The following is a 21,332-nucleotide window of genomic DNA, read 5'->3' on the forward strand; positions in this document are numbered from 1 at the left end:
TCCTTTTTTCCTTGACCTATATTACTCAACACTACACATTCCCTGGAAGGGAAAAACAAAATGAGCAAGTCTCTGAGCTAGTTAGCTAAACCGTGAGGGTTTCCAGGCCAACCCCAAACAGGCCACGTATACATGTGGTTGAGTAAAAATGTCCTATCTAGAAATTCAGTCTAGGAGCCTAGTGTTACACAATTGATCTAATGGATGAAGTTCCCCCTTGGAAGTGAATTTCTTGAGCATTTGGAAAATGTTTAAGTGTAATTTATTTAACTTTTTGCTGAGCTTCAAGTTACTTTAGAAATCCTGCCAAATTTCTGAGCAGTTTTTCAGGCATATGCAGCTGCTTTTGAATTAACAATGGAGATTTTCTAGGACTATTAAAATCTGGAAGCCTGAAAGTCTATTTTAAACTCTTCTCTTTGTCAATGATTAGTACTTTTAAAAAGCTAAAAGTAATGAAATACTTTACCAGAAAACTTATTCTGAAATTCTGTCAAAAATAAAAAAAATAGAGTGACTTTGCTGTGGAAATTTGATATGATCAATAATTTCTCCAAGTGGTAATAGTCAATAGAACAAAGCCACTTGGTTTTGCCAGACCAACTTGTAGCTCAAACTACAAAGAAACACATTTAGGCTTAGCCTATTCTCCTTTCTGGTTTAGAGGTTTCACCATATAAGTGTACCCCAAGGCTCTGTTCTGGGCTCCCTTTTTTCTCTTTATTCTTACTTGATGGCCTAATCAGCTTCTGTGGATATAGTTCTCATTTATGTAAAGCCTGGTTCTGTAGACCTTGACCTAGTCTCTCTCCTGAGTTCCAATCCCACATCATCACCTTACCCTTGGGATCTTTTGAGAGATATGCTCCATTTGTTGTTTTTTCAGTTGTGCCTGACTCATCATGACTCTATTTGGGCTTTTCTTGGCAAAGATACTAGAGTGATTTGCCATTTCCTTCTCCAGCTCATTTTACAGATGGGGAAACTGAGGCAAATTGAGTTAAGTGACTTTCCCAGGGTCACACAATAGTGAGTGTCTAGATCCAGCTTTGATTTCAGGAAGATGAATCTTCCTGACTTCAGGCTCAGCACTCTCTCCACTATGACATGTAACTGCCCCAGAGTGTTACCATTGGCATCTACAGTTCATCATGTATCAAAAAATACATTGTCTTTACCTCAGACAAATTCCTCTTCCACACTTCTTTGTCACTGCCCATACCAGCATTATTTACACAATCACTATGATTTGAAATCTTGGTATAACTTTTGATGCCTCACTTGGCAAGGTTTGTCATCTTTATAGGGTGTTGCAAACTACTCTCAGCTCTTCCCCATTTCTGAAACTTTTGCCAGGACACGTTTGGGAATGAAGATTATATAAAAACAAAAGGTAACAATCAGTGCTTGATTAAAGACATTAGAAGGTTTGGAGCTGCCGTTAGAGAACTAGGGAACCTAAGAATAGTTAGGTCCCTGAGATGCCCACCCAGTCATCTTTGAACAATAATCTCCCTTCCATGGACCAGGAAGTCAGCTCCTATTGATTATGATTCCATTTTTCCAGTAGAATATTGACTTATTGGTCTTTGGGTTTGGAATTTCATTTTTAAAATGACAAGGATAATTTACATAAAATATAAAAGCACTGAGATTTGTAGCTCTAAACCTCTCTCTCCATGACTGTCTCTATAGAGAAAAGCCAAAGATCACTGGGTTTGCTCTTTTGTTTCTTGGGTTCCTATGGTCTTTGATTATTAATTGGTCAATATATATTTATATGCTGCTTACCATGTGCTTGGCACAGCACTAAAGTTGGAAACATGGGAACCTCCCATGACTCTCCTTTGGCCACCCTCTCAGTCTTGCCTTATATTTTGCTGAAAAAATTGAGTCCATTTGCTGAGAGCTTCTTCTTGTTCTCCCTTCATCTTGCATCATCCAGATGGTAATATAAGTACAGGAGCTTAGAGGATCATGCGAGAGACTACATGCACATACAGAGCTACATACAAAATAAACAAACCAGACAGAAGGTAACCTTAATGGCATTAGTGACCCGGGAGATCAGGAAAGACTCTATGTAGAAGGTGACACTTGAACTGATTTATGAGGGAAATAAAGCATTCTTAGAAACAGATCCCCTCCCCATCCCAATGATTCTGAACCCCTGCTGCCATCATTCAAACTTGATTTTCCATTTCCTACTGTCTGATCCTTTTTTCCCATTGGGCTCTCATCTCAATGCCTCTCCAACCATGTCCCTCTCCAAAGCTGCCCACCATTTCCACTGGGCTCTCTGGAATGCTTGTTCCATGTCATCAGACAAGTTGCTCCATAAGTAACAAACTTAATTTTATCCTAAATCTTTTCCCCCCTTTCCTTCTGTCTTCTGATTCTCCCCAAGACCTGTATCCTTCCTGATGACACAGATTCCCTGACCTTCCTTTCTAGGACCAGCTACATATTAACTCTTTCCCCTTACTCACAACTCAGGGTAGGTAAGTTAGATATTCCTTGCTCCCTGTTGACACCCAGGTTTCCCTGTGACCCCTTCTCCACATACTATATACCAACATCAGTGTGTTCTGTGCCTGGCCCACAGCCTTTTCCTTTTCCTCTACTCCTATCACCATTTTGTGAGCATTTAAACATACATAGTAACATTCCTTCAAAAACCTACCTTCACCATTTCTCAGATCACTCATTTCCCCATACCTCCTCCTCTGCCCCACTGGAGCCACACAAAAAGATGGTCAGATCTCTGGTCTTTCGATCACCTGCCAAAACAGCCTGTCCTTTTTCAAATTCACTACCTCTTCCTCTGCCTTGCAACCCCAAACTCCATTCTTGATCTGGACCATGCCCTCCATTCCCTCCACCTCTCTGTTTTTTCCCAGACCATCATCACTGTGGCCCTAGCAAAGCTCTCCTCCCTTCTCCATCTTGACTTTTGGTGAACCAGTTCAACTCTACACTGTCCATTTCTGAGTCCTCTTCCCCCCTTATATTGCCAGCCTTAGTTTGGTGACCCTTGGCCTTGGATCACTCTCACCATCTACCTTTGTACCAGCACACATAGGAACAAAGCTGAAAGAAAAATCACAAAACTATGCTGACTGGGTCCACTTACAGATATTGGTCACCTAATCTCAAATGGACCCTCACTATTGCAAGGCAATCCTTTTACACCACCCTAATTAATTCACTCCTCCACTCACTACAATGGCTCTTACAAACTTTTTCACCTCTCCTTAAATTTTCCATGTTTCCCTCTATCTTAGTCCTCTCAATTGAGGACTTTTGCCTCATATTTTACTGAAAAAAAAATTGAGACCAGCTGCTGAGAGCTCCTTCTGCCCTTCTTGTCTCACATCACCCAGATACCTTTTGTTACTATCTCTTCTCTTACCTTTCTCACATGAAGAGGGACTCCTCTTTGCTAAGGCAAGCTTCTTTATAGGCACAAGTGATCCCATTCTACCCTGTCTTTTCCAGCAGATTACCCTCTTTATTATTCCCAGTTTTGTCACTTACCTTCTGTCGTCTCTTCCTTTCTACCTCCCACAAACGGGCTCCTTTCTCCCCTATTCTCAAAAAACTCTTACTTGGTCCTTCTATCCTGCATCTCTCCTCCCTCTGGAATGAGGTGCCTCTCCGTCCTTTCCTCTCTTTTCTCTCTTTGTATTCTGGCTTCCACCTCATCATCCAATTGGATTGTTCTCTCCAAAGTTGTTCATTGTTCATTGCCAAATCCACTGGACCTTTCGTAGCCCTCAGCCTTCTTTACCTCTCCACAGCCTTGGCATTGTTGATAACCTTTTCCTTTATGATCATTTCTTCTCTCTAGGTGCTCAGGACACCCCTCTTTTGGTTCTCTTATCTATATGAATAATCCTTCTTAGTCTCCTTTGCTGGATCTTCATTCAGGTTATTCGAGCTAACTAGAGCGTCTTACAGGGTTCTGTGCTGGGCCACCTCCTTCTTTCCTTTTGTGATCTCATCCACTCCTGTGGATTCTATTAACATTTTTATAATAATCATTCTCAGATCTGCTTATCTAGCCCTAAGCTCTCTACCTGCCTGTAGTCTCATAGCTCCCGCTGCCTTTTAGATGTGCCAAATTGGAGGTCCTGTAGACCTTTTCAACTCAATATGTCTGAAATGGAATTCATTCTCTCTCCCCATCCACCTCCCCAAGACCTCACCTTCTTAGACGTGGTACAGTGGATAGAGGACAGGGCTTAGAGTTAGGAAGATTTGAGTGCAAATCTTACCCCAGGCACTTAGACTTGGGTGGCACTAGGCAAGTCACTTAATCAGTTTGCATCAGTTTCTTTAGCTATAAAAAATGGATAATAAAAGCATCTACCTTGCAGGATTATAGTGAGGATCAAATGGGAGCGCATTTTTAAAGAGTACTTAGCACAGTGCCCAGGATATAGCATGTGCTGTAGATTTGCTGATTATCCTTCTCTTTCTAACTTCTCCATTAGTTGAGAGGACCATTGCTCTCCCACAAGCTCACAAGCTAATCCTTATCCAGAATTCACTCTTTTTTACCTCCCCAGAATCCAGTACCCAGGTGCCCCTTCTTCTCCTTTAATGCTGCCCCCACCTGCTGCAGTCCCTCCTGGGAGTCTGCCTGCCTCCAGGTTCTCCCCTCTCTAGTTTGTCTTCCACTTTAGGTGATTCCTAAGGTACAAACCTGACCATACTACCTCCCTACTCAGTAAACTGCAGGATCACATGGAAAATCCTCGTTTTGGCTTTCAGAGTGCTTTATAACCTGCCCTTCCCCTACGCACTCTGGGACCCTGTGGTAATGGGGTCCTTGCTGTTACCCCAGTCGCTCTCTCCGGCTGTTCCCCACACTTGGCATACTCTTCTTGCTCATCTTCACTTCTTGGCTTCCCTGGCTTCCTTCATGGTCCAGCTAAAGCCTACTTTGCCTGGAAGCCTTTCCTGATGTCCTGTATTTATTCTGGCTCCGTCAGTAATTCTAGTACTCTCCTTCTGCTGATTATTTCCATCTTATTCCATATTTCGTTGTTTGTACTTGGGGTTTGCACGTGGTTATCTCATCTCCATCGGACTGGGAGCTCTTTGAGGGTAAGACTTGGGACTGCCTTTCAGCCTTTTTTGAATGCCTAGTGCTTAGCACAGTGCCTGATGCCTAGCAGTTGCTTAATAAATGTTTACTGACCGACTGAAAGAAAGCATTCCAAGCTTGGGGGTCGTCCTTTCCAAAGACCCAGAGACAATATAGAGTGTTGCATGGAAGCAAATGAGAGAAGGACAGTTTTCCAGGACCATTTGGAGATCTGTGGAAGGGAGTGATAAGTCCAAATGTTGGAAATGTGATGTTGGTCCAGCTTTCCAGGAGCTTCCAATTACTAACAGAAGCCTTTAGATTTGATCCTAGATGTGAGAGGACTCCCCAGTGCAGTGTAGCAAAGAGGAAGGGGATCTCTATTTTAGGAATACCGCCATACTTTTATGTGGAAATGCTACCAAAGAAGGAAGAGAATTGAGACAAGTAGAGCAATAGGAAATTATTGAAATGATCAGGGCCTGGACGGGGGTGATAGCTTTATGAATGGAGAGAGAGGAATGCATTTGAGAGACACTGAGGCAACAGAAGCAAGATGTGTCGGCTGATTGTGAGTCAGGGAGGCCACCAAAATATAAACCCAAGTGCCTAGAAGGATGGGGGTGCCCTTGGCAAAAATAGAAACTATGGAAGAGAAGTAGATTTGGAGTGAATCTGTTCAACTGTTCATGCAGGCCTGGAGCTCAGGAGAGGGTGTGGGAATGAGCATATAGAGATTTTGGTGTTCCTTTTCCACCTTTCAAATTGTCTGATCCATCTTCTTGCTTTTTCTTATTGCCCGTCACCCCAAGATCCCTCTTTGTCCAATGCTGCTAGACTGACTTGAGATTTTAGAGCATTTGCCTTTCCCTTGAAGAAAGCCTTTTTTAAGTTTTTCCCCTCTGGAGCCGACATCGAGTAGAAAGATTAATTGGAAGCCAGCCTACGCCACCCCCTTATTTTATAAATAAGAAAACTGAGCTCTAGAGAGGGAAGTGGCTCACCTGCCTACTACCTGTCTTGTCACCGGTGACAGATGAAGTTCCGAGTCCCTAGAACCCTCTTCATTGGCAGGCAAGAGAGATCGTGCCAGCTGTAGCACCACTTCGGTGATGGCAGCTTCTTAGGGGGACCATTAAGCACTGTCTAGGAGGACCATACTATAGACTGTGGACATCCCTTTTTTACTCGTCACTCTGTGAACAGGGACACGACGTATACCTTCTGGACTATATTCTGACTCTCCTTCGTTCTCTTTTGGGTGCCCTTCTAGTCACAGGTCCCCTCCCCCAGGCTCAGTGAGACAGGTGAGGCCAAACGAGGCAGACTGTGCCAGCCCTTACGTCTCTTCCCCGTTTTGTTGGAAGGGGGTGATGTGGAAGGGTCTGGGGCTGTGTCGGGGCCCCTCACGTGGCTGTGTGGTTTATTTGGCTGTTTTTTTGCATTGGTCTTGCTGCCATCTTCTGTCTAACAATGGAACTCCCAATATTTAATCTGAAGAGCTTACGGTGGCCGACTTACTAAAGGATGAGAAAAAGAAGCGGATGCTCTGCTGTGGTCGCCGCCGCCGCCACCGCCATGCGGAAGACCCCGGTAACCAGCGACGTCTGTGTGTTTGGACCTTGAAGTGCTTTCCTGGCCCCTGCTTTCCCTGGAACCTCTGATGAGCCTCCTGTGGAAGCAGGTGGAGCCGTGTGTGCCGGCTTGTGCGTGCATGTCCGTGCAGTGATGGAATTGGGGTGGCCGTGCTCTTGGTGACTTTGCCTTGCTCTCCACCTGCCTGCAGGCAGTGCTTTGACCTTACGGATGGCGAGTGGGGGTTCAGCTGTAGAGCATCCGCCCCTTGTCTCTAGCAGTGCCAAACTCAGTGCTGCCTTATGAGCCGGAGAGTGCCATTTTGGGCCCGAGGGCTGATTTTCCTTCAGGCGGCCTCCTGCTGTTTTCTTTTTCAAGAGAAAGGGGTGAAGGCGAATCCGGCATCTCCTGATTCTTTGCCCAAATTGTCGAAACCAGGAATTTGCCTCCATTCAGTAAACATTTTCTCACTTCTGCCTCTCGTGAGCAAGGCCCTGTGTGAGTGAGGTGCCAAACATATGAAGCTCAAACTGGAACATTCCCTGCTCTCCAGAAGCTCACATTCTAGTAGGAACACCAAATGGGAACCAATAGCTTTATCTATAGACACACACTACACAGAGAGAAATGATATGATTAGCATTTCTTGAACACTTTAAGATTTGCAAAGCATTTGATCCTCACAACTACCCTGGGTGGTTATTATTTCTCATTTTTAGTTGAGGACGCTGAGGCAAATAAGTTAAGTGACTTGTCCAGGGTCACACAACAAGACAGTATCTGAGATGGGATTTGAACTCAGGTCTTCCTGAGACCAACCCCAGCTCTCTAAGCCATTTAGCCATTTCTAAAGTGATTCAGAAGAGAGAGAACAGCCTAGAGACGGGAGGTCCTAGGTTCAAATTTGGCCTCAGACACTTCCCAGCTGTGTGACCCTGGGCAAGTCACTTGACCCCCATGGCCTAGCCCTTGCCACTCTTCTGCCTTGGAGCCAATACACAGTATTGACTCCAAGATGGAAGGTGAAGGTTTAAAAAAAGAAGAAGAGAGAGAACAGGGGATCTGAAAGGCTTCTGAAAGGAAGCAGTTCCTGAGCAAATCCGGGCAGGTCATGAAAGCATTTTAGGAGCCTGAGTCCAAAGATGCTAGAGCTTGTGAAACCAAACACAGCCTGGCATCCAGTCAGTGGCGTTAGGTGTCGTCCCTCCTGGCTGAGTCTTTGGCCGATGAGCTGCTGAGAAATCATGGACCAAGGCAGATGGACCGCCTCCTTTCCAGACCGGTACTAGCTTGGGGGTAAACTTCACCGCCAGTGGGAACCCTCAGCTTCACGTCTCCCAAAGGATAGAAGCTGGGATGGTGCCACCAGAGAAGACTCGGACTTAGACAGTTTTGTGGCCAAGAAAACTCGTGTTTCTCACTCTTCATACAGGAGGAAACGGTCTTAGAGAGGTTATGAATCACTTGGCCCAGTGGTGGTTGGGCTGGGATGAAAACTTCTCACAAACTTGAAGCCTAGCCAAGCTTCTTAGTATTTATTCACTTATTTACTTATAAGCCCTTAATTTACCTCTCGGAGTCAATTCTGTGTATTTGATTCTAAGGCAGAAGAGTGGTAAGGACTAGGCAAGGAGGGCTAAATGACTTGCCCAGGGTCACACAGCTAGAAAGTGTCTGAGGCCAGATTCGAACCCAGGACCACCTGGGTCACTTATTGCCTAGCCCTTACTCCTGTTCTGCTTTGGAACCAATATAGATCATTGATACTAAGATTGAAGATAAAGGTTTAAAAAATAAGTTTTTTTTTTAACTTTTACCCTCGTGCATTTGTGGATTTTCTCCCCCCCCTTTCTCCCATCCCCTTTCCCCTCTTCTCCTCTTTCTCCTTTCCCCCCTTCCTCCCTTTTTTCTTCCCCCCTTCCTCCCTTTTCTCTCTCTCAATACAACATTTGCCTTATTGATTCTAACACAGAAGAGTTGTAAGGGCTAGTACCTAGAGTTCAATGACTTGTCTAACTATGAAGAGTCTGAGGTCACATTTGAACCCAGGACCTCCTGCCTTCAGAGTGGGCACTCTATCCACTGTGCTGCTTAGCTGTCCCTCAGGAAGCATTTATGAAGTGCCTTCTATTTGCCAAGCACCTTGACAGGGTACAAAGGGGAGGGCCTTCAAGGACTTTATAGTCTCTAGATTCCATGGCCAAAGAGAAGCAAATACAGTTATGGGAAGAAAAGAGAATCGTTTCTTCTGTGACCTGAAGAACATGCAGTTTGGGGATCACCTGCTCTGTCCAGGAGCAGACCAGGGAGGAGGAGCGTTCCATGAAATGGTGGAAGCGGCTTCCCAAGCAGAGGCCTGTCGTGGCAGCAGAGCTTCATGGCCGTGGCCAGAAGGCTGGGCAGGCAGCCTGTTCCGACAAGGAAAGGTGACTTTCCTGTGGAGGCTTGAGGGCGAGAGCGGGGCAGCGCCTCTTCAGGCCACCCCTTCGCCTTTCTTCTCCTTGTTGCCCGCGGAGGTCCCGGCAGGCCTTCGCCTCTGGCCCCCTCTGGCCGCTGCGTCCTCGGACTCCGGTGCGTGTCTCGGCAGCCCCTCCGGCTCCCGGGGCATCCGCAGAGCAGAGAGGGAAGGCCGTCCAGTGCCAAGTCTGTTGCAGTCAGTCAGGGTCTTCTAAAATGAGACGCTAGCCAGTTACATTAAGACAGCACTTGGCAGAACAAGGACCTCAGCAGCCCAGCCAAAGGGCCTTTGAAAGCCATTCATGGGAACTACATGCCACGCACTAAACCCAGAATGGCCATTCAGTGTGGTCTCTGCTTCCTCGGCGAGGAAACAGGCGGAGGGTGGCTATGGGAGTGCCTTGCCCCAGCAGCCCAGGCCCCCCTGGGTCCTGTCACACCCCCACAGCTCAAGGGCCACCGTTGTCGTGAAGCCCCTGCAGGAAGGGGTCCCTGTCCTTGCTGTGTACAAACCTCGTACACACCTTCCCTGGCAGGGGCGGGCAGGGGGATGCATGCCTGTGTGTGTGTGTGTGTGTGTGTGTATCTTCTATTACTGCAGAAGCCCCTTGGGGGCAGGGACTGTTCTCACGGCTATCCCCAGCCCCCAACACAATCCATGCCTTTCAGACATAGGATGTGCCTAATAAATGCTGGTTGATGTACAGGCACTTTGTGGTGGCTGTTAGGACACAAATCAAAAACCCGTTTCCTTGGAAAGTGATTGAATCCTTTGTGTGTGTAAATTGCCATCCAAGCCTCCTTCCCTCAGAGACAGCGTCTCCTCTAGTCAGTTTATGACTGTGAACTTCCTTTGGCCTGCGTGCAGAGGGGAGTGGAGCCTCTTTTCAGAAAACAAGGTCAAATCCCTGCAAATGGGGGCAAAGCGGGTCGCCAAGCAAACGGGGCAGTTCCAGGGACGGGGCAGCCAGGGTCAACAGTATGGGGGGAAGGTCACGTTGAAAGAACACCAGCGTTTGCAGAGATGCCCCAGCACCCCAGAGAGACTAGCAACCATGACTTCTAGAACTCATTCTCTTTAGGTTTTTATGAAAGCTGTAGTAGTTACCATAGTAACCTCTCCTCCCAAAATATAGCCCTCAAGAAGCACGGCCACGGGGACGGGTCTTATCTGCCCAATAGATTCCCTTGCACGAATGGAGAGTAAATCTATGGGAATCCATTGCTCTGCTGTTGAAGGGTCATCTGGTGGTCTTCTGGAAACCTTTTTGTTGCATAGAGACGCATACTCAGTATTCTCTAGTTTGTCTCGCTATCTTTTTAAGCTTAGACCTATGCTCGTGATTCTGACACATACTGGCCATGTGAATCTGGGCAAATCTCGTAAGGGCTCCATGCTGGAAGCAACAAAGTAAGATAGCTACAGAGAAGGTGCTGTCCTACCCCGGGAAAGAGACTTTCCTCATCTGGGAGTTCCCTGAAACAGTCAAATCACAAATCCATCATCCTATCTCTTTGACTGCATTGCGGTTAATTAAAGTTAATGTCAGTTTATAAAAGTTAGGGGCTGCCCTTCGATTGGGGAATCGCTGAACAAGTTGTGGTATCTGCTGGTGATGGAACACTTTGTGCTCAAAGGAATGATGAACTGGAGGGATTCCATGTGAACTGGGACGACCTCCAGGAAGTGATGCAGAGTGAGAGGAGCAGAACCAGGAGAACATTGTACACAGAGGCTGATACACTGTGGCACAATCAAATGATCATCCTAGAGCAAATGTTAATGATATGAAAATAGGTCTTGATCAATGACACATGTAAAACCCAGTGGAATTGTGTGTTGGCTAAAGGAGGGGGTTGGGAGGAAAGGAGGGAAAGAACATGAATCTTGTGACCATGGGAAAATATTCTAAATGAATTAATTAAATATAATTTTTCAGTTCAAAAAAATAAAACAAAAGTTAGAGGAAGGAGGAAGAAAAAGAAGCAATCTCAGGATATACAAACTACCTTTTTTCAACTGTTATGGGAAGAATTGTTAGAGGAGAGTCATTAGAAAACTGGGTGAACTGCAGAGATCATAACTTAAGGCCTGTCTTCTGTGACCAAAGGACAGCCATTACCTGGATCCTCAATGGCTCACCTTGGTCTTCATTGTACTATTGGCAGCCATCACAAAGTGTTATGACGTGCCCATTTGTTAGTTGGTCTGCCTCCTAGAACAGACTGAGACCTAGAATCTTAACATAAGAAGAGCAGTTACCGACACCAAGCTATTGCTTTGTGGTTCACCAAATATTAGAAATAAACTCACTTTACTCCCATAATAATGATGAGCAGGTTAATCCTAAAAAAATGGGAAGACCTACATCAAATTATGAAGAGTGGAATGAATAGATCAAAGAAAATATTATCTGTCATGAGAATATGGTTTGAAGAATGACTTGTACATGCCCACCTCTAGAGAAAGAACTGATAAATAGAAACAAGCAAGACGTAGTTTTATATAGACGTATATCTTTTTGTCAAATGATGCCTCTCTAGTATGGGGAGCAGAGAAGAGGTAATAGATATCTGAGAAATTTAATGTAACAAACAAATTTTTAAAATAACCACATAGGGAGGGTGGCAGGAAGGCAGAGATATTATGATGAATTATTCCTATATGACAGGGGGAAACAGAAATGGAGCTTTGCTTGTGTCACACAGATGCGTGGCCCAGCTTGGATCCCACTCAGGCCTCTTGATTCCAGTCCTAGCATTGCTCCCACTCTTCTAGAGATCATAGGTGATAGAGATCACCTTGTCTAACCCCTTTATTTTATAGATGAAAAACCAAGGGTCAGAGAAGTGAGATAAGAATCCCTAGATCTCACTACTAAGGAATCTCACAACTGGGATTTGCACCCAGATACTCCGATTCCAAGTCCAGCCTTCTTTCCACTGCTTCTTAGAGAGAGAGACAAGAAAAAGGGGGAAAGGAAGCTCCAGAAGCCCTCTGACAAGATACAAGAGAGTGAGGAAGGCTTGGGGACAGCCTGGTACCTGATAATCAAATGAACAGAATCATCTATTCCCTACCAGTGAGGGAGTTATGAAAGGAAGATATCCAGGGAAACTAGGGGCTATTTGAGTGATGGGGAAAAGTCAGCACAGTGGGCTGGCCAAAGGGCTTCTCCCTATCCTTGAGCACAGGTCAAGTTGAGTGTACAACTGTCATTTAATTGTCAACTTCAAGCCCAACAGTCTTTTCTGGAGGGGTTGTGGTTCTAGTTCTGTCTCTTCTCATGGTGTTTTTTCCCCTTTGCCCTGGGAAAGAATTAGGCTATTTTCCTTTCTCAATAGGAATAGAGGGTAAGGAATAGGCATTTATGGAGCACCTACCAGGTGCCAGGTGTTATGCTGAGCACTTTAAAAAAATGTTAATCCCTTTGATTCATGACCGAATCTGAGAAATCACCTACTTTCTTGAAGGGACCAAAATTGATAAGCTTCAATTAGATCCTTAAAAACTTCACCAAAAGTCAATAGGACTGACTTCCAACATGCCTCAGGTGTTTCTGAATCCTAAAGCATTTCTCATACCAACATCTGGGCCTTAGAATGAGGGAAATAAATAGACAGACCCTGCAACGTGTGATTTGTATCATTTGAATTTTTCTTGATGATAACAATTCCAATGGAAAACTGTCAAAAGATTTTTCATCTGAAGTTGGTAGCTGTTTTTATAGCTGGAAACTCCCCCCTGCTGACCTCTTTTCTCACACATAAATTTGAATCAAGTATCCCCTGTCGTACCGAGGCCCTGAGAGAGTTTGCACATCATGAGACCTCATGCCACCACATCCAGATCAAGAAGAGCTTTGGTTAAAAATCCAAACTCTGCCCAGCCACTTGTGGACCCCCTTCTCTGTGTGACATCTCATTTTCTGTATGAGTTAGCAGGACGTCCTCCGGTAAAAGATAAAGATAAAGATGTTTCCTTGGTCACTGGGCTCTTTGCCTTAGGTTTCCTCCTCCTCGTTTTGTGCCAAAGACCTGCACTTCAGCACCACAGGTGTTTATTAGATACCTCCTATGCATGAGGACACAAATGAAGGAGGCCCCGCTCTCAAGGACCTTCTTTTCTTCTGCAGTGGTCCAGGCTCTCATCATTCTTATAGCATTAGATGACCCATTGCCCCTACTAGAAAGGGTTCTAGATAAGCTGTGGCAAGAACTCTGATTTTGGGAGCAGGTAGAATTTATTGTGGGCATTGATTTCCAATCTCTGATTTGTATGAATGACAATAAATTCCTTAGCCCAGGAACTTGGTCTTGTTCTAGCTTGTGGAATATGGAGTCTTGTTTCACGTGTGCTTTAACCTATGGCTCTGTCTGGGGACTTCTCCTCTCACTCGTGCAGCCTTGATGCTCTGTAGGTGATACAGCAGGCAGCGTTCTCAAAAGGAGTTGATTCCCAATGACCAGTTGTTGGCAACAGAAGACCTCTTGTTGTCTCTTTTGTTTCAGTACATAGAGGGTGCTCTTCCCCTAGGAGCCCTCCTCTTCACATTCTTCATCAGCTTTCTGGGCTCTTTAAGGTGACTTCTGTTTTAAAGGGCACAGAGCAGTGGGAGGAGGGGTGTGGGGGTGGTGTAGATGATTTGTATTTCCCAAGATCCTTTGATATACAAAAGGACTCACTTGAAATAGCTTGCCCCTCCCAATTCCATTTTATACACATTTATTTCCAGTGAATTTGTTAAAAATTCTATTTACAAAATCTGTTATGGAGTAACACCATGGCAGAGAGCAGACCCCATGTCTACCCAATTGCCACTGAGTTATCGGCCCCAACCTAGAACCTGACACACAGTAGATGTGTACTAAAAGCTTGTTCAGTAACAAATTAATGCCCTCTGAAGAGGCAAGCAGGATACGATGGTGTCATTGGTCAAGACCATATTGCTGGACCTTCTGGGGCTTCCCTTCAGCGCTGCTCTTGGAAGGAGTCTCTTAATGCCCTAGAAGTCATTATGGGGAAAAAATAAACCTTGCAAGAGGAAATACTCAAATTACCTGCCACAAACCATTTGGTACAAAAGCCTCATCAAAACACCCTCCCTTTTTGCTTGGAAATGTCTTGGATGAAGTGCAGGAGACCTGGAGATGCCCATCACAACATGGGCTGTTTGCCATCCCTTTCTTTGAAACATGCTTTCTCTCCTTGCAGCAAGTATGCCCACAAGTGAGACGGAGTCTGTGAATACCGAGAACATCGGGGGAGAAGGGGAAAACCAAGGGTGCTGTGGCCGTCTGTGGTAAGTGTGCAGACTTCATTGCTCCTCTGTGGGCCATTTGTTGGCTGGGCTGAAGTTTGGGGAAGGAGGGGAGAACGTTAGTTTCTAAGCCTGGTTTTTTAAGATAAAGAGGATTATGGGAAATGTTGTACAGGCACCTTCTCAACAATCTGTTTTGGTTTTTGTGTCTTTCAGTCAAGCAATCTCCAAATCCAAACTCAGGTCAGTATTTTTCTTTTTGTCTATATTTCTCTGGTTCTTTCTCCTTGTCTTTCCAATCTTCCCTTCCACATCCCCCGTACCTTAAAAGAACCCAGTTCTGAGCTGCTGACTTTTACCATAAAGTTTTGACTTAATTTTAAAAAACCAACCAGATACTTGTTTTCTTATTGCAGACTATATTTATTCTCTGATACTTGGCATCAGGGAATCCAGACCTGAATAAGAGGTAGCCTCTGCTGGCCTGCAGTTTGTAGCCTTTCGGGGGAAGTTGGTCACACTCACCAGTCGAGAGCAGTGTCACTACAGGCCCACATTTTCCTTCTCCATTAATGTCACTTGGTCTTAGACAATGGAAAAATCACTGGATTTAGAATCCAAAGATTTAAGTTCGAATCCTGCTTCTACTGCCTGCTCAAGTCACTTAAATCTCTCTGGGCTTTAACTTCCACATCATAAAATGAAGGGGTGGAACTAGATGAATGCTAAGGTCCATTTTAGCTCAAAATGTTAAAATCCGTTGGATAATGTTATTCCTTTAATGGCTGATCTAGGTGAACCTGTCTGATTTCCAGTGGCTCCTGCCATGTGTGTGATAAAGCACAGCTTGCCTCCTAGGTAGACATTTTCCAAATCACTCAGGATATTTGCTGCTTTTCCTCCTTGCCCTCCTTTGTAAGCCCTAAGAGCAGTTTGAGTGGCGTATCCATCTAACTTTCCCTTGGAAGGGCAGGTCACTAATGGCCATCCTCTTATAAGCATCTAGTGCCACACCGGGGCTCCCTTAACATCGTTCGGCCGCACAGCCCCGGCCTGTCACTCACAGCCTAGGAATCCCCCTGAGCCCCATCTCGCAGTCAGCAGCCACTGGCCCTGCCGAGTCCTTCTCCTCCACACCACTGGCTCTTGGGTCCTGGCAGACATCAGCGCACTAGTCCACGGGGAACGTGGGAAATGAGCCCTTGTGGAACGAGATGCTTTTCCTCGTAAAGCTGGCTAAGCAAGATCATACTTTCCATAATTACAAACAGGAGCCTGAGGTAGATGGGAGGGATGTCCTACTTGCCCATTTGCTTGACTTTTATTTTTATGAAAATGTGGCTCTGCGGAGGAAGGTAGACTATGAGCATTGCTCTTTTAAAGGGCAGCTGATGATTCAGCGTGAAGACTCATACTTTGCGAGAATTGATGGCTCTGCCAAGCCTAAAGGCCTGGGAAGGATTAAGAAAGGCAATGGAAGATTTGGGGGGCCATGAGTGCTGGATAATGTTTACATCTGATAAATTCTGTCTAATGGCTCAAAAACCTGCGTGACTTTGTCCAAAGAGAGATCCCAGCACATAGACTTGTACTAAACAGGCTACATATATCGTAGGGATGTGTGTTATTTTTTCTTTTATTTCTATGAACATAGTGTTCATGTTGAAGACTGAGGGTTTGAATTACATATAAAATATTCTGTACCCAGGAAGTCGGACAGAGCCACTAATATCTTAAAAGGATGGTGAAAACCAAGACAATTCATTTAAAAAAACGTGTATTTTGAGGCCAGCAAAAATCACTGTTTCTTGAGGGTATTAAGATTTGTGCTCTTCATCCCTTCTCGTGGTGCTATTCGCTCCTCCCCATCCCACTTCTCTTCCCTGCTCTCCTTGGAGCTTGGTCAGTGCACACTCAGGTAGCTGAACTTTCATATATTTCAGCCGACGTTGGCGTCGCTGGAACCGTTTCAATCGGAGAAGATGTCGAGCTGCGGTGAAATCGGTTTCATTCTATTGGCTGGTGATCGTCTTAGTGTTCCTCAACACCTTGACGATTTCCTCTGAGCATTATAATCAGCCCGATTGGTTGACACAGATTCAAGGTATAAGAAGAAAGCATTTTATATTTGTTTTGAATTTTGGATTACCAAGAACTCTTATTAGAGGCATATTTTCTGTGATATTCAATGTGAATGATTCTGGTGTGTTCCTATGAAACCCTAAGTAATATCCTAAATTCCTTGAGATCCCCACATTTGTACCATATGAATACAATTGCCAGAGCACCAGACCTTGAGGTAGGAGGTCCTGGGTTAAAATCTGGCCTCAGACACTTCCTAGCTGTGTGACCTTGGGCAAGTCACTTAACCCCCATTGCCAATCTCTTGCCACTCTTCTGCCTTGGAACCATATCAATTCTAAGACCAGAGGTAAGGGTTTTAAAAAATGCTGTACTTAGACTATCCATAACCCTAAAAAAACTAACCATGCTTCGGAGTTTTCAAAGTGCTTCACAGATGATATCTCATGCCTCCTAGCAACCCTGTGAGTGAGGCACTGTGGCTCCGTTGAGCCCTGTTTGGCAGTAAAGGAAAGGAAGATTTAGAGAGAAATGACTCACTAGTCACTAGGTCATTATGGTCAAAATCTAGATCTGAACCCACGTCCTGCTGTCTCCAGGTTTTGAGATCCCTCCACTGAACCCAGAACTACAATTATACTTCACTAAGGCCATCATACCCACTCCACTGTGACCTTCCAATCAGCTGAGGAGGGATGTGCTTACTGAGGCTGCCACTGATAACGTGGGCCAAGGGCTTGTTGTTCTTAGGCCAGTTACCATTTATGAAGGCTTCCTATGTGCCTGGCACTATGCTAAGCACCAAGAGTACAAGTAAAAGAAGAAAGTTAGACCACCAGGGACCTCAAGGAGCTTTCATTCTAATGAGGAAAGAGGACAGGCTCCACTATGAGGCATTGTAGGGAGGGGTGCATCCCTTAATATGGACGTCCTGGGAGGATCCAGCCAATGGGAGGAAGGGGCTTTGGAGGTGTAGGGGTGGGAACTCAAAGGGTCAGGGGGCTTCCAAGGCTTGGGAGAGAAAGGGAACCTGCAGGCGAAGAGAGAAGACACACCTCTGAGTTCATGATGATGTCAGTATAGATGCTCCCACCCCAGCAAATGCTGTGGCCTCTCCTTCACTTTCTGGGTTTGGGAGAACAGCCACAGCCAATACACGCTTCTCCCTATGGTTAACACAGTAATGAACCCCTCTGTATTTAGCACTGCTGGCCCTGAGAAAGCAGGCCTGCTCCCTCTGCTGGACCTGTGGCCAAAACCTTGCCAGCTTCCCAGGGTGCAGCATTCAATAACTCGGGGTTATTTTGTGATTATGGAGCATTTATTGGCATTATCCTTGACACCAGCATCATCATTGCCATCCTTCCAAATCTGAGAGACTGACAGTTGAAGACCTTCAGAGGTCCTCTAGTCCAGACTCCCTTATTTTACAAGAGGGGAAACTAAGACAGAGAGGTGACATGCTTTGCCCAGTGACCCATGACTAGTTTTAGCAGAGGCAGGAGGTGAACCCTGGATCCTGCTGATTAGGAGGATGTTGTCAGAGAACACCCATGTCTAAGGAAAAAAGGAGGTAAAATTGTGAGTATCAATAGCTGAGATTTAGCCTGAACTTAGCATCTAACTTTTGGCAAGGATACATAGAACATCCACCTGTGTGGATAGGAAAGTTGGGCCCAGAAGTGCTGGAAGCTTCACTCTCCTTCTTTGAGGGTGAAAGATATGCTGGGGGTTGAAGGTGGGCTCCAGAAGGGAGAATATGTCCAGTGGTCAGAGCACCCTGATTTACAAACTGTTTGCCTTTCCAGATATTGCCAACAAGGTTCTCCTGGCCATGTTCACCTGTGAGATGCTCGTCAAGATGTATAGCCTGGGCCTCCAGGCCTACTTTGTCTCGCTTTTCAATCGGTTTGATTGCTTCGTGGTGTGTGGCGGGATCACTGAGACGATCCTGGTAGAATTAGAAATCATGTCTCCTTTGGGCATCTCTGTGTTTCGGTGTGTCCGCCTCTTGCGTATTTTCAAAGTGACCAGGTAGGAAAGCTGGGGCTGCCTCTTCTCCCCAAGAAGATTTGACTATTTGAATGTGCACGTGTGTGTGCATGACACCTGGGACATCTGCCTTAACCTGTGTTCTCACTTGTAGGCATTGGACATCCCTGAGTAACTTGGTGGCATCTTTGTTAAACTCAATGAAGTCCATCGCTTCCCTACTTCTCCTGCTTTTCCTCTTCATCATTATCTTCTCATTGCTTGGGATGCAGCTGTTTGGGGGAAAATTTAATTTTGATGAGACCCAGACAAAGAGGAGTACCTTCGATAATTTTCCTCAAGCTCTTTTAACAGTGTTTCAGGTAACTTTTCCTTGGTGCCACCATTGTGGGCTGGCTAGTTGTAAGCATTGTGCTAAAGGCTAGGGATGCACATCTAATAGTTACAAGTCCTCCAGATGCTTTTTTCTCTTCTCCCAAGGGGACATGGCATCTGCACAGATCTGAGGGTTTGTAAGAAGGAACATAGGTTAAGAGTTGTGGGGCTTCCCAGAGACCTTGTATGGATGGTGTGCCAGTCTGGCCCAGTTAAAGAAAGTAAGAGGGGGAGGAAGGTCCAAGAAGACTGGGATCACTATATGGGGTCAGATTACAAAATTTGTCTTTTATCCTAGAGGCAATAAGAAGCTACTTGAGTTGATTGAGTAGAAGAGTCACATATAACTGTTTAATAAAGACTACTTTGACAATAGTATACAGGATAGGCCAGTGAGAATGGAGAGGTTTACATCAGGGAGATCATTTAGGAGGATATTCCAATATGCATGCTGGGAAGGCCTGGACTAAGGTGATAGATAGCCTTGTGAGTAAAGAGAAGGGGTCAGATGCTAGAGAAGTAAGAAATGGCAAGATTTGAGAACAAATTGGAAATGTGAAGTGAAAGAGAATGAGTCTGGGGCAAATCTAAGATTGTAAGCCTGGGAGAATGGAAGATGGTAGTGTCTAACAAAAACAGGGAAGTCTGGAAGAGGTGAGATTTTAAGGGAAATGAGAACGAATTCATTTTCAGACATATTGAGTGTGAAATGTCTATGGCATGCCCAGTGTAAAATGTCTCATGGGGATTTGTTGTGGCAAGGCTACAACTCATGGGAGAAACAGGCTGGGTGGTCTAGATGTGAGAGTCATCCCTATCAACAGGAGATGATAGCAAACTCCAATGAGGGAAGCCAGTGAAGTTACCAAGAGGGAATAGAAATCATTTGGGAACATCCAAAGTTAGGAACAGAAAACCACTTGTGGAAAGCCATTGAGAAGAAAGATGGAATGTCGTGGTAGAGGAAGAGTTGTCAGGCCTATTTAGATGAGAAAGTGTAAAGATGAGAAATCTGAGCTAAAACTAGAAGTGTCGGTGTCAGACAGAGAAGCTGATTCTAGAGGCAATAGGGGAGCTAGCCCTCATTGAAGATTTGGAGTAGGGGCCTGAAATGACCAGACCTGGGTTTTAGGAGGCTGGATCAGACAGGACAGGCCATGGAGCCAGGGACACCATTGAAGAAACTCCAGTAATAGTCTCGTAGAACTGTAAATCATGAGAGGCTGAACCAGCGTGGGTTAGGAGGCTGCCCAAATGGTGAGGCCATCTTCCTTTGTCTTCAGAAGACAATTGCAATTGTTCTGCATCTTTCTAAATGGGCCCTCTATGGATAGATTAGTGCTCTGGTATATTTACACCCTGGAATCCATTTCTTATACATCTTCTTCCATCACTCTGTGTGAGGCAGTTTTAGTTGTTGACCATTCAATTTAACTTGAGTTGTTTTGTTCACTATTGATGTTAACACAAAAATGACCAAAAAGTTCGTTCCTTCCAAAGTGCTGTATAGCATTATTTTGCTGAAATAAAGTGCCTGCTCTCAACTACTCTCTTTGAAGAGACAAATCTTATGGAGTGAATTCAAGTCAAACAAAACAAAGCAACATGTCCAGAAAACCCTCATTCCCAAATATATTGCCATTGGAAGGGTGATTTAAGACTTGCCTCCAAGGCATAGAAGAGGGAAGGAGCTGAGTTTTTGTCCTGGCTCTAACACCAAGTTAAGCAAGTGACAGACTTCCATGTCTCCCTTTTTATCTGACTGACAAAGGAGCAATGCTCTGTGCAGATGGCTGAGCATTAGTTCATGCTAGAAAGGCAGGTTATGTTTGCATCCATGCCCTACACTACTCTCTTCATAGACTAGCATCAGGGTGGAAGAAGCAATAAAAAGAGCGGACTGGATGTCAGGGGACTGGGATTTCACCTTCCTTCTACTGCTACCTCATTGGATGACCATAGGCAAGGAATTCCGTCTCTCTAAATCTGTTTCCTCATTTCTAAAATCAAATAGTTGTTCTAGAATCACCACCGAGGTCACTCTGGAGAAGCAGGGGATCTTAGAACTTGGAAGGGAGCTGATGGCTCATCTCCTCAGGATACCTCAACAGTACCACCTTCCCCCACCAAGATTTTTGGCAGTGGTTGGCTGGCCTTCTTTTGGAAGCCAACCTCCGGTGAAGGAGAATTCACCACCTCCTAAGGCAGTCACTTCAATGTTGGACAACCATTGTGAAGTTTGCATGCATCCTACCTAAATCTGCGTTCCAGTGCTTTCCACACGTACCAGAAGATGGTTATTTGGATCAGTTTGCTGAAAGCTTATTGATTTAGTGAGCTTTAATGAGATTGATTCTTGAAGATTCTCATCCATTATAGGACTGGTGACCTCTAATTTCATTGGTATAGAAGATTCCAAATGAAAAAAAAAACCTCCCTCCACCATTTCCCTTTGGCATCTGTGTTGCCATTTATGGTCATAGAAGTTTGTCAGAGGC

General features: G+C 45.1%; 1 protein-coding gene across 9 annotated transcripts in view; it reads left to right on the plus strand.

Moving 5' to 3' along the window:
* CACNA1D (calcium voltage-gated channel subunit alpha1 D) overlaps positions 1–21,332 on the plus strand; it is a 353,867-nt gene that overhangs the window by 217,625 nt on the left and 114,910 nt on the right. For all 9 annotated transcript variants that reach the window (XM_056804160.1, XM_056804154.1, XM_056804161.1 and 6 more), the window contains 5 exons: positions 14,340–14,427; positions 14,602–14,628; positions 16,329–16,489; positions 18,276–18,501; positions 18,614–18,821. In XM_056804160.1, the coding sequence (XP_056660138.1) occupies positions 14,340–14,427; positions 14,602–14,628; positions 16,329–16,489; positions 18,276–18,501; positions 18,614–18,821 (710 nt within the window). The remainder of the gene's footprint in view (positions 1–14,339; positions 14,428–14,601; positions 14,629–16,328; positions 16,490–18,275; positions 18,502–18,613; positions 18,822–21,332) is intronic.

This window comes from Monodelphis domestica, chromosome 7 (assembly GCF_027887165.1).
Source record: "Monodelphis domestica isolate mMonDom1 chromosome 7, mMonDom1.pri, whole genome shotgun sequence".
NCBI classification, from domain to species: domain Eukaryota; kingdom Metazoa; phylum Chordata; class Mammalia; order Didelphimorphia; family Didelphidae; genus Monodelphis; species Monodelphis domestica.